Source organism: Zingiber officinale, chromosome 2B (assembly GCF_018446385.1).
Source record: "Zingiber officinale cultivar Zhangliang chromosome 2B, Zo_v1.1, whole genome shotgun sequence".
NCBI lineage: Eukaryota > Viridiplantae > Streptophyta > Magnoliopsida > Zingiberales > Zingiberaceae > Zingiber > Zingiber officinale.
In genome coordinates, this window is record NC_055989.1 from 67,832,326 (window position 1) to 67,845,865 (window position 13,540).

The 13,540-nt window shown below is 38.7% G+C and overlaps 1 protein-coding gene across 1 annotated transcript; it reads right to left on the reverse strand.

Moving 5' to 3' along the window:
- Window positions 1-10,651: 10,651 nt before the first annotated feature.
- On the reverse strand, window positions 10,652-11,492 carry LOC122049167 (induced stolen tip protein TUB8-like). The gene is made up of 2 exons (XM_042610599.1): window positions 11,362-11,492; window positions 10,652-11,235 (listed from the first exon to the last, which is right to left on the reverse strand). The coding sequence occupies exons 1-2, from the start codon at window positions 11,374-11,376 to the stop codon at window positions 10,849-10,851; spliced, it is 402 nt and encodes a 133-aa protein (XP_042466533.1). The 5' UTR covers window positions 11,377-11,492; the 3' UTR covers window positions 10,652-10,848.
- Window positions 11,493-13,540: the final 2,048 nt, after the last annotated feature.

Genomic DNA, 13,540 nt, shown 5'->3' on the forward strand with positions numbered 1-13,540 from the left:
ATTATGGAAGTGTGTGCTCTTAATCCTAATATAATAACAAGCACATATATTTGATATTTATTTCTTTAATTTATCAATGGATGAGATTTAGTTTGATGAATCAATAAGCCCGATAAGTTGGGAAATGATATCACTTATAGTGTGTGTTGTTGATTATAGAAGGAAATTGTGTCCTAGTGATCTAGGTTGATAATGTCCCCAAGAAGAGCTCATAAGGATTGTCATGTTAAACCCTGCAGGTGGACTTAGTCCGACATGACGATAAGGTTGAGTGGTACTATTCTTAGACTAAGATATTAATTAAATGAGTTGTCAGTAACTCACTTAATTAGTGGACATTTGACATCTTAAACACAGGGAGACTAACATACTCATAATAAGAAAGAGCCCAAAAATATAATTTGGGATTGGTGCGGTAGTTCAATAATAGTTCTCTAGTGGAATGAATTATTATTGATAAAATTAAGTTGTGTGTTCAGGGCGAACACGGGATGCTTAATTTTATCGGAAGACCAAAACCAATTCCTCCTCTCGGTCCCTATCGTAGCCTCTTATTTATAGAGTACTATACCCACCTATACCCACCTTCATACCCATGGTGTAGGGGCCGGCCAAGCTAGCTTGTGGATCAAGCTAGGGCCGGCCAAACCTTGGTCTATGGGTGGTCGGCCCTAGCTTGAACCCAAGCTTAGGTGGTCGGCCCTATTAAATTAGAAAAGAATTTTAATTTTAAATTTTTCTTATGTGAAAGATATAATTTATTGGAGAGATTAAAAATTAAAATATCTCTTTTATAAGAATCTACAAAAGATTAAAGAAAGAGATTAAATCTCTTTCCTTATTTGTAGATTGGAAAGATATTTTATTTTTTATCTTTGTAAATTATTCACATGTTGAAAAATTAAAATTATAGAAATTTCTTTTTATCAACCATGAAGGGATTTTAAAGGAAATTTTATTTTTTAAAAATTTCCGAAGACAAATAAGGAATTTTAATTGTTGATTGAAAATTGCCTTGTTTGCTCTCCATGAGGTGGCCGGCCATGACATGAAGGATTAGGAAATTTTGTTTAATTTTTCTTAATTAATTCATGTCAAGGAAAGTTAAGGAAATTTTATTGTAATTAAATTTCCTTATTTGCCAAAGCTAAGGATTATAAAAGAGGGGGTTTTGGGAGCCTTCAAGGTGAACAACCTCTATTATTTTCTCCCTCTTTTCTTCCTTGGTGTGGCCGGCCTCCTTCCTTTCTCTTCTCTCCATCTTGTGGCCGAACCTCTCTTCCTCCTTGGAGATCAAGTGGTGGCCAGATTTTAGCTTGGAGAAGAAGGAGAGAAAGCTTACATCCCTTGGAGCTTGGTTGGTGGAAAAAGATCTTCATCTTTTGGAAGCATTATGCTTGGCCGAAACTTGAAGAAAGGAGAAGAAGGTGCTTTGGTGGTTTCTCATCTCGGAAGATCGTTGCCCACACAACGTCCGAGGTTAGAAGAGGAATACGGTAGAAGACCTAGAGGTTTTTTCTTGCAAAAGAACAGGTATACTAGTATTTAATTTCCGCATAATACTAGTTTTATCTTCATGTAAAAATATCAAATACAAGAGACATGCGATTCTAGTATTTCGAATTTGTTTTCGATGTTGTATTCTTTTGTTTTTTCTTTTCCTTGTGATTTGATTGTTCTTTTCGGTTGACCTAAAGTTATTTAAGGAAATTAAATATTAGTTTTCCTTAAAAGGCTTTGTCTAGGCGGTGGTGGTTGTTCCCATATCCAAGAAGTCCATGTGCCTCGCCATGCAGTCCTGGAAGCCAATTTTAAAAATTAATATTTAATGGAATTAATAACCTAGGTGATTTGGATCAAACGTGTTAAGTTCCGCAGGAGATCCAAGTCTAAACCTAAAAGAACAAATAAATTAAACTTTGGATCAAACGTGTTAAGTTCCGCAGGCGATCCAAGTTTAATTTAAAAGAACACATAGTAGCTAGGAAAAGGTTCAGACCTTTATACAAAATTTTTGTACAGTGGAACCATTAGGTTTTTCGAGTAGCAACCAACAATTGGTATCAGAGCTAGGGTTTTGCCTCTGTGTATGTGGTATTAGTTTAATTATGCACATGTCATACATAATTTAGGCAGGTTAATAGTAGAATGTGCTAACTTTGTGGATGCAGGATCCAACTATTATGGCTTATAGTTATTATGTGTGTGATTGGACCCTTGGACATGTCAAGGACATTTTATTGTGTGTGCATGATTGTATTATAAAATACAGCAGGAGCTGTATTTAGTTTTTTTAGGATTTTATTTTTGGATCTAGTTACATGTACATTCCTTTTATGAAATATAGGATCGATGGATGTAAATTTTATTTTATGTTCGATCTAGTTCATATGTACATTCCTTCGGGGAATATAGGATCGAAAAATATTAAATTCTATTTATGTCGCGGATCGAATCTTGCAAGGCGTGGAACCTTTTGAGGATCAGAGGCGCAGCGGAACAAGGAGCAAGATGGATGCGACAACTAGACCCGGTGGCGGTGGCCAAAGATGGCAGCAGCTAGGGTTGGCGACACACGGAGGACAACAATAGATAAAAGTCATAATAGTTGAAAATTAGTTTTTCTATTCATTGCTTTTATATTGTGCTATGTGTGCATGTTAGTATACATGTTTAGTAGGCTGGCATAGTCAAAATTCCTCACTCTAAATAACTAAGTGGGAGATGGATTTTAAATAAATTCCACGGTCTCCATTACTGGTTTGTAAGTGATGTAAACAAGCTTGCGCGTTGGCTCTGAGTGCCTTCCTCCATATCGGATGAGCTTGTTTGTGGATCACTAGAACAAACTTCCATTTTGGATGACTATAGGAAGTTAATTAAGAGCGTGTGATTTTCCCCATCGGAAGGGGCACAATCTTATTAATGGACTTAGTGTCAAGTAATGGTATACACTTAGGCACGTCTAATAGTATCCTCCCCATCGGAGTCACTTCTATTGTTCGTGTGACCAAAGGAAACCAACTATTAATTTTATTTGTCAAAAAGTTAAGTTGACAAGATAATAAAATTAATGGGTTAAACCCTCTTTTTACAAATGTTGAATTTGTATACGTCCGCACTATCGTGGCATACAAAATTCACGGTATTTTGAGGTGTTGGTTAATTTAAAATAGTATTGTTTGAGGAATCAATATTATTCTAAATTTAGAGTTCTGAACAAAAGTTATTTGTGATTCTTAGGATGACTTTCAACCCACTGGCCATCATACTAAAAGAGAACAGACTTACTGGTCATAATTACATAGATTGGAAAAGGAACTTGGACATTGTTCCAACTGCTGAAAGCTATAAATTTGTACTGACTGAACCTTGCCCTGATACACCCAATGGTGAATCTACCCAAGAGGAGAATGAGTATCATAGGAAATGGGTAAAAGCAGATGAGATGGCGTGGTATTATATTTTTGCTTCAATGTCAAATGTATTGCAACATCAGCATCAAGATTTACCAACAGCCTATGATATTATGAACAATCTCAAGGAACTCTTTGGTCACCAGGATCGGGCCTCTAGGCAAGAAGCCATGAGAAAGATAATGACGGCCACCATGCAAGAGGGTACTCCCGTGAGGGATCATATCCTAAAGATGATGGCTTATCTAAATGAAATACAAATCCTTGGAGGAGAAATTGATGGGGAAACCCAGATCGATATGATCCTCCAAACGATACCTAGAAGTTTTGAGCAATTTCGCCTAAATTACAATATGAATAAAAGGGTATATTCATTGGCAGAACTACTGACAGAACTTCAGGCAGCAGAAGGTTTGTTTCGTCATAATTCTCAGATTCACTATGCTGAAAATGGTTCTACTTCTAAACCAAAAGGAAAGAAGAAGAAGAAACAAGTTAGCTCAGCAAAGAAGGTGAATAAATCTCATAGTACAGGAGCTAAAGCTGGAGTGAAGAAGCCGAAGGGCAAGTGCTTCATCTGCAAGCATTCAGGGCATTGGAGGGCGGACTGTCCTCGTAGGAATCAAAACAACAAAGGTATATCTCATGCTCTGGTTGTTGAAACATGTTTAGCGGTCTTATCTACCAGCACCTGGTGTGTAGATACGGGAGCCACTGATCATGTCTGCAATTCCTTGCAGGGGTTCCAGGAAACCCGACGACTAACTGAAGGAGAGATTACCGTCTACATGGGCAATGCTACTAAGGTGGCGGCTGTTACAGTGGGAGATGTCTACTTATCTTTTAATAGAAATAGAAATTTAGTTTTAAGAAATTGTCTTTATGTACCCAGTTTTAGAAAGAATTTAATTTCAGTTTCTAAACTGTTTTTGGATGGATACTCAGTTTCCTTTAGTAACGATGTGGTTATTAAGAGAAATAAAGTGATTATCTGTTCTGGTGCATTGGTTGGCAATTTATATATTTTAAATCCAATTTCTCCCACAAAGCAAAATATGGAAATTAATAACACATCTTCTAACTCAAATAAGAGAAAAGAACCTTCGGAAATGAACCAAGCATATCTTTGGCATCTAAGGCTTGGTCATATTAACTTAAGTAGGATTCAAAGGCTTATAGCCGATGGACTCTTGGGTTCATTAGAGTTGGAAAATTTTCCAACTTGTGAATCTTGCTTGGAAGGTAAAATGACCAAGAGGCCTTTTAAGGTCAAGGGATATAGAGCCAAAGAAGTGTTAGAATTGGTTCATTCTAATTTGTGTGGTCCTATGTCTATCCAGGTGAGAGGTGATTTTGAATATTTTGTCTCTTTTATAGACGGTTATTCAAGATATGGATACATTTACCTAATGCGCCGCAAGTCCGAGTGCTTTGATAAGTTCAAAGAGTACAAGGCTGATGTGGAGAAATGACTAGGTAAAAGTATCAAGACACTACGGTCTGATCGTGGTGGCGAATACCTCTTAGGAGAGTTTAAGAATTACTTATCAGAGGTCGGGATTCAATCCCAACTGTCTGCACCTGGTACACCCCAACAGAATGGTGTGGCAGAACGAAGGAATAAGACTCTTATGGAGATGGTTAGATCGATGATGAGTTATTCAGAATTACCAAATTCGTTTTGGGGATACGCTCTAGAAACGGCAGTGTACATTCTGAACTTAGTACCTTCTAAATCAGTTTCTTCTACTCCCACAGAATTGTGGAATGGGCGAAAACCCAGTCTAAGACATATTCGGATTTGGGGTAGTCCAGCACATGTGCTGAAACCAGATGCTGATAAGTTAGAATCTCGTTCAGAAGTTCGTGTGTTTGTAGGTTATCCCAGAGGAACGAAAGGTGGTTTATTTTATAATCCTAAAGACCAGAAGGTCATTGTTAGCACCAATGCCCAGTTTTTAGAAGAAGACTATATAATGGATCACAAGCCCAGTAGCAAAATTGTTCTAGAAGAACTTAGAGAGGATACGTCTACTTTAGTACCAACAGTACAAGATGAAGTACCACAAGAGACTGCAACACGTGTCACACACGATACACAACCACAGACGGTGCCTCGTCGTAGTGGGAGAGTTGTGAGGGAACTTGAGAGATTCATATTTTTGGGAGAGTCTTCGGACTTGATCCCGGGTAAACATGAACCTGATCCCCGAACATATGACGAAGCACTCCAAGATATAGATGCAGTATCTTGGCAAAAGGCAATGAATTCCGAAATAGAGTCTATGTACTCTAATAAGGTCTGGGAGCTCGTATAACCACCTGATGGTGTAAAAGCTGTTGGATGCAAGTGGATCTACAAAAGGAAAAGAGGGACAAACGGGAAGGTAGAAACCTTCAAAGCTAGGCTTGTTGCGAAAGGGTACACTCAGAAAGAGGGAATCGATTATAAGGAGACCTTTTCACCAGTAGTCATGCTCAAGTCTATCCGGATACTCTTATCCATTGCTGCTCATATGGATTATGAGATTGGCAAATGAATGTCAAGACAGCTTTCCTTAATGGAAGTCTTGAAGAAAACATCCATATGAAGCAACCAGAAGGGTTCATTGAAAAAGGCAAAGAGCATCTAGTGTGCAAACTCAATCGGTCCATTTATGGACTGAAGCAAGCTTCAAGGTCTTGGAACATTCGGTTTAATGAAGTAATCCAGTCATATGGATTTATTCAGTGTCCGGATGAGTCCTGTGTATACATGAAGTGTAACGGAAACGTGGTAGTATTTCTTGTACTATACGTAGATGATATTTTGTTAATTGGCAACAATGTCAAGGTATTATCGGACGTAAGGGTATGGTTGTCCAAACAATTTGATATGAAGGACTTAGGAGATTGTGCACACATTCTTGGGATCAAAGTATAAGGGATCGCAAGAAAAGAATATTGTGTCTGTCCCAAGCTTCATATATAGATACAATCCTTGCTCGTTTTAGTATGCAGAATTCCAAGAAAGGTTTCTTACCTTTTAGGCATGGAGTAGCTCTATCTAAAGAAATGTCTCCAAAGACATCAAAGGAGATAGAGGACATGAAAGCAGTTCATTATGCTTCGGCTGTAAGAAGCCTTATGTATGCAATGCTATGTACGAGACCTGATATCTGTTTTGCCGTAGGCATGGTTAGCAGATATCAGAGTAATCCTGGACAAAGACATTGGACTGCGGTAAAGCATATATTAAAGTACCTAAGAAGGACTAGAGATTATATGCTAGTTTACCAAGCAGACGATTTGCTCCCTGTGGGTTACACGGATCAGATAGGGACAACAGTAAGTCTACATCAGGCTATGTGTTTACTTTAGGAAGTGGAGCCATTGCATGGAGGAGTGTTAAGCAGAAATGCGTTTCGGACTCAACCATGGAAGCTGAGTATGTAGCAGCCTCTGAGGCAGCTAAAAAAGCAGTATGGCTCAGGAACTTTCTAATGGACTTAGATGTGATTCCTGGTTTGCCCAAAATCATCACAATTTATTGTGATAATAGCGGTGCAGTTGCAAACTCGAAGGAACCACTAGCCCATAAGGCAAGTAAACATATAGAGCACAAGTACCACCTGATACGAGATATCGTGAAGCGAGGAGAAGTTGTCATCGCCAAGATTGCATCAGCAGATAACCTGGCAGATCCTTTCACTAAGGCCCTTCCAGCAAAAGCTTTCGATCAGCATGTGGAGGGAATGAGAATCAGATGTATGCCAGTAGATATGGCAGCTTAGTCATTAGTATAAGTGGGAGATTGTTAGAGTGTATACTGAAAGCCTAAACTTTTGTAAACATTTTTTTTAATAAAGAATCACATTTAGTCAAATTATCTACATTTGTTTGTAGTTGTTCAATTAATTTATATTGTAGATAACATAGTATGTGGTATCACATACAGAAGATAATGTTATCAGTACCTTATAAATTATAAACAGTAGCTCATGACCAAAATGGAAAGGAACAAACCATTGGAAGGTCATAGTGTAATTAGGTATTAGTTTATCTTAACTATATAATTACACTAGTACACTTAGAGTGTATTGAGTAGAACCATCAGAGGTCATTTTCTTTTATACTGACTTTATAAAGGAACAAAGACCTCAGTTATTATGGAAGTGTGTGCTCTTAATCCTAATATAATAACAAACACATATATTTGATATTTATTTCTTTAATTTATCAATGGGTGAGATTTAGTTTGATGAATCAATAAGCCCGATAAGTTGGGAAATGATATCACTTATAGTGTGTGTTGTTGATTATAGAAGGAAATTGTGTCATAGTGATCTAGGTTGATAATGTCCCCAAGAAGAGCTCATAAGGATTGTCATGTTAAACCCTGCAGGTGGACTTAGTCCGACATGACGATAAGGTTGAGTGGTACTATTCTTGGACTAAGATATTAATTAAATGAGTTGTCAGTAACTCACTTAATTAGTGGGCATTTGACATCTTAAACACAAGGAGACTAACATACTCATAATAAGAAGAAGCCCAAAAATGTAATTTGGGATTGGTGCGGTAGTTCAATAATAGTTCTCTAGTGGAATGAATTATTATTGATAAAATTAAGTTGTGTATTCGGGGCGAACACGGGATGCTTAATTTTATCGGGAGACCAAAACCAATTCCTCCTCTCGGTCCCTATCGTAGCCTCTTATTTATATAGTACTATACCCACCTATACTCACCTTCATACCCATGGTGTAGGGGTCGGCCAAGCTAGCTTGTGGATCAAGCTAGGGCCGGCCAAACCTTGGTTTATGGGTGGCCGGCCCTAGCTTGAACCCAAGCTTAGGTGGCCGGCCCTATTAAATTAGAAAAGAATTTTAATTTTAAATTTTTCTTATGTGAAAGATATAATTTATTGGAGAGATTAAAAATTAAAATATCTCTTTTATAAGGATCTACAAAAGATTAAAGAAAGAGATTAAATCTCTTTCCTTATTTGTAGATTGGAAAGATATTTTATTTTTTCTCTTTGTAAATTATTCACATGTTGAAAAATTAAAATTATAGAAATTTCTTTTTATCAACCATGAAGGGATTTTAAAGGAAATTTTATTTTTTAAAAATTTCCGAAGACAAATAAGGAATTTTAATTGTTGATTGAAAATTGCCTTGTTTGCTCTCCATGAGGTGGCCGGCCATGACATGAAGGATTAGGAAATTTTGTTTAATTTTTCTTAATTAATTCATGTCAAGGAAAGTTAAGGAAATTTTATTGTAATTAAATTTCCTTATTTGTCAAAGCTAAGGATTATAAAAGGGGGTTTTGGGAGCTTTCAAGGTGAACAACCTCTATTATTTTCTCCCTCTTTTCTTCCTTGGTGTGGCCGGCCTCCTTCCTTTCTCTTCTCTCCATCTTGTGGCCGAACCTCTCTTCCTCCTTGGAGATCAAGTGGTGGCCGGATTTAGCTTGGAGAAGAAGGAGAGAAAGCTTATATCCCTTGGAGCTTGGTTGGTGGAAAAAGATCTTCATCTTTTGGAAGCATTGTGCTTGGCCGAAACTCGAAGAAAGGAGAAGAAGGTGCTTTGGTGGTTTCTCATCTCGGAAGATCGTTGCCCACACAACGTCCGATGTTAGAAGAGGAATACGGTAGAAGACCTAGAGGTTTTTGCTTGCAAAAGAAAAGTTATACTAGTATTTAATTTTCGCATCATACTAGTTTTATCTTCATGTAAAAATACCAAATACAATAGGCATGCGATTCTAGTATTTCGAATTTATTTTCGATGTTGTGTTCTTTTGTTTTTTCTTTTCCTTGTGATTTGATTGTTTTTTTCGGTTGACCTAAAGTTATTTAAGGAAATTAAATATTAGCTTTCCTTAGAAGGCTTTGTCTAGGCAGTGGGGGTTGTTCCCATATCCAAGAAGGCCATGTGCCTCGCCATGCAGTCCTGGAAGCCAATTTTGAAAATTAATATTTAATGGAATTAATAACCTAGGTGATTTGGATCGAACGTGTTAAGTTCCGCAGGAGATCCAAGTCTAAACCTAAAAGAACAAATAAATTAAACTTTGGATCAAACGTGTTAAGTTCCGCAGGCGATCCAAGTTTAATTTAAAAGAACACATGGTAGCTAGGAAAAGGTTCAGACCTTTGTGCAAAATTTTTGTACAGTAGAACCATTAGATTTTCCGAGTAGCAACCAACAAGTGTCAGGCCAGGGAAGGAACCCCTGGTGTTGGCCCTTGACACACAAGTTAGTGATTCTGTTGAGAGAAGAGAATGAAAACTGTAGTTACGAGTGTGTGCAAATAAAAAACATCACATACCTCCGTTTGTAGATAGAGACCTCCTTTTATAGTATCCTTGTTGTATAATACATGCATCTCAAAGCATTAGCATCCTTCCTAAAGCTTTCCTAAGAAAAGACAGACCATAAAGTGTCTTTGACACCTTCCCTTAAACAAGCTCATCAATCTCTGTGACTTGACAGGCTGGAAGCTTCTAAGAGATGATTTGCTGGCGGAATATTCTTTGTCCTTTTTGGCACAAATTTTCAAAAAAATACGATATGCCAGATAGTTGGGTCCCATCGTAGGCCGACTAACAGTCGCTCGACCGACATATTGCCAGCTCACCCATGCAGAATGCAGCTAACGACCTATTCTTCACTTGACTTTCATGTTGTCGGAGAGGCGCGCTGTGTCTAATCGATCCTTATGTCTGATCAACAAAGATGGTGGACCGAATAAATTAGTACTTAGCTCCAAACTTCATATGTAAATTACGGAGGATGACCATTCAAATGGTCTGTCGACCCTTCATGTCTGACCGACACTGCAAGCCCGCTCAACTAACATTTCCTGATCAACCGTCTCTAAATTTATCCAATTTTATAATTTTAACCGTTTAATTTTGACCTTCAATCCTTACTACTCTAACCTATTTTTCCGATGGATTCATATTTACTACCGTATTAACTATTTTATGGAATAGACACGTTGTCAGATCATGATAAAACTATATGTCTTCTCTCCTTTCTTGGTTGTATTTCTCTTTTACTATCATATCACTGTTGTTGTGATGGGATTTCATAACATTTTCTCCAATCAAATGAAAAATATTAGACGTTAACGGTTAGACGAGGTGATTTCAGATTTACCGATGGGTAATCCGCCTTAGACTTTACGTTAAAAAATAACTTTTAAATCTAAATAACGATGTATTATTTAACACAAATGGCGATTTAAATCTAAACATGATTAATATATATATATATAAAACGAAGAGAGAATGATAAAAAAAGTAAGCAGCAACATAAACCACTCTCACAACTCGCAATTAATACAATTAAACATCACTTAATTAATCTAATAACACTATTAATCTTCCCCTGTTATTATAATAAAGAGCAAGCACGCCCTCACACCTCGCCACTAATCTCACTCCTCCTCCGGTGCCGCCGCCACCGTCTCCTCCGCCGCCTCATCGCCTTCCTTCGCGATCCCCTCCGCCGCCGCCGGCACCGCCGGCACCGCCACCTCCGGCGTCGCTGCTGCAGGCTCTGGTTCTTCTACAGTGGACTCCTCCGCCTCCGGAGGAGCCTCTGCTTCAGCCGCCAGCTGTTCAACCTCGCCCGCCGCTTCCTCTTCGGCAACAGCCTTCTCCTCCGGCGCCGCGACGGCGTCCTCCGCCGCGGGCTCATCGGCTCCTTCTCCGACTTCCTCGGCCTCCCCCGCGGGCGCATTGGCCTCCGCCTCCACAACGACCACCTTGGCATCGTCGGGAGCTTCCACCGTAACCTCAACGACCACCGGAGCCGATACCACCTACATCATACCACTAATTATAAGCTAAACTACTTCAAAGAAACTAATGAGAAGCAGCCGAAGCTGATCGATCTCGGTTTCCTGTCGTTATTTGAGAAAGTGACCGTGATAAAATGGAGGATTCACCTCAGCAGAAGCCATGGCTGCGAAGAACAGAGAAAGAAGTAAGAATCCGACGAGGAAGAGAAGAAGAATGGAGTGAGGTAGAGGAAGAAGAGAAGAGAGGCTATTTATAGGAGGAGAGAGTGGAAGGGTTTGCATGTATGCTTAGTATGTGGTGGATCACAATTATACTAAATATTTATTTTTTATTTTTTTAAAAAAATGTTAAAATAAGTAGAACCTTAATCTTTGTAAGAATATCATATGATGTTTTATATTAAAAAAATGAGAGAATGTACATTTTTTAATATTCATAGATTGAGGTGCTTTTTTGAAAATAAAATTAGAAATCAATGTGAAAGACAAGTTTTGAAAAATTTATAAATATGATACAGAATGTTTTAGAAAATTGCATTTTTTTCCCTAACGCGTAGATTGTTGGAATGTTGGAGTAACGTTATCATTGGAGTTCCGCCGCCATCATTACAGATCAGCCGTCGCGGCAATCGAGAATCCTTTTCTCTTCCACGCGTCTATTTTTTATTCGTTCAGTAGGCTGTTGCGAGTACGGCCCATTTCCTTGCTGGTAAAGGACTCCCAAGCGGGACCCACGCCAGCGCGGAGTCACGCGGCACCGCACGTGGCGGGGCCCGCCGTGCAATCCTGACCGGTGAAGCCGCACCGATCGAACGGCTGATGGTCCTCCTTGCCCTTCCTGGGTAATCGAGCCGGGTACGGTTCCTTTCACGTGGGCTTAAATCTGATGTCTCAGAACGGACGGCCAAGATTTAGTCAAGGGCCGACCACTGCAGGAGATCTACGGACGCAGAATTTTGCGTCGCGACAAACGGCACCGACCAAGAGTTTGGCCTGTCACGGTGGCCATCGGGCCCCATTTGTCCTAATTGCCTGTCGCGGACCAAACACCAATCAGGAAATAACTTTCCAGCCATCCACTAAAAAACGAACAAGATCACTTTACAACCCATTTTTTTTGTCCCCTGACTTGCACAGTGCAATCCCTCTCAGTTTTTTTCTCATCCTACTTGGCAAAGTGGCACCGAAAGAGTGGCACCTTAAACCCTAAAAATGGTGATGGTCCCTTCACTCATATTGCCATATTGCTATTCACGTGCATAGAACAATCATAAGGTAAAGCGATCTCCGGGGTAATGATATAGTAATATGATAGGATGTCTTCTTAATTTTTAAAATATTTAAGGATTGAGTCATAATTTTGATAAATTAACAGATAAATATTTTTTAATGAATTATTGACTTAAAAAATATTAGACTAATGTACCATTGACTATGAGCACTTTTCGATTTATCTCGGTGTCCGATAAAATTTTTTCATAGGATCATATCGATCACCTTCAAGATTAATCGATATATCCTTAAAATTAATTGATATAAGTTGGATACCTAATGCCAACTAAAATAACAAATAAAAAATAAAAAAATATAATAAGGTAAAATAAGCAATCCAAGTGTCATGTAGGATCTTGTTTATATATATAAAAAAAAAGAAGCTTATTAGTAAAAGTAAGCATTCATATTCTAGGTTAAATCCTATCGGAGGTCATGTTAAAGTAAGGGTAGAATCCAATATTATAGAATAGTATGATCACATCCTATCGAAGGTCATGTTAGAGTAAGGGCGGAATCCAATATTATAGAATAGTATGATCCAATCCAGAAGCTGAGAAAAAGGAACGGCCGGAATGATATAGCTAGAATGCTGATCAAGTCATCATGATATGGAGAAAAAAGAAGAGTGAGCTATTATCCGGGTTGACCAAGTCGTTAGAAGATCTCTGGTCAACGCTACCTGTAAATAGCGATCGTGTTGCTTCGGTCTCTGATACCCCGATGCTCGAAGCATGTCCGAAAAATACATAAGGAGCCGAATAAATAGTAGCATAATGAAATGCATGGAGAATAAGAAGGAAAAACATATCCTTGCCTAGGAGGCGCCCTCTAGTAGACCGGTAAGCTGGTCGTGACGCTGATTGAGTCGTCATTACCTGGAAGAGTAGATAAATGTGAGCCGGATGAAAAACTAGATCTGACGGTATGGAGCCGGATGTGACATGGATTCGGAAGGCAACTTGCAAGCTAAAATATGATAGCGGCATGTAGGCCTGAATATAATAACGGCTTTAAGGCCGAAACACGACATCGGGCGAAGGTCAGAACACGG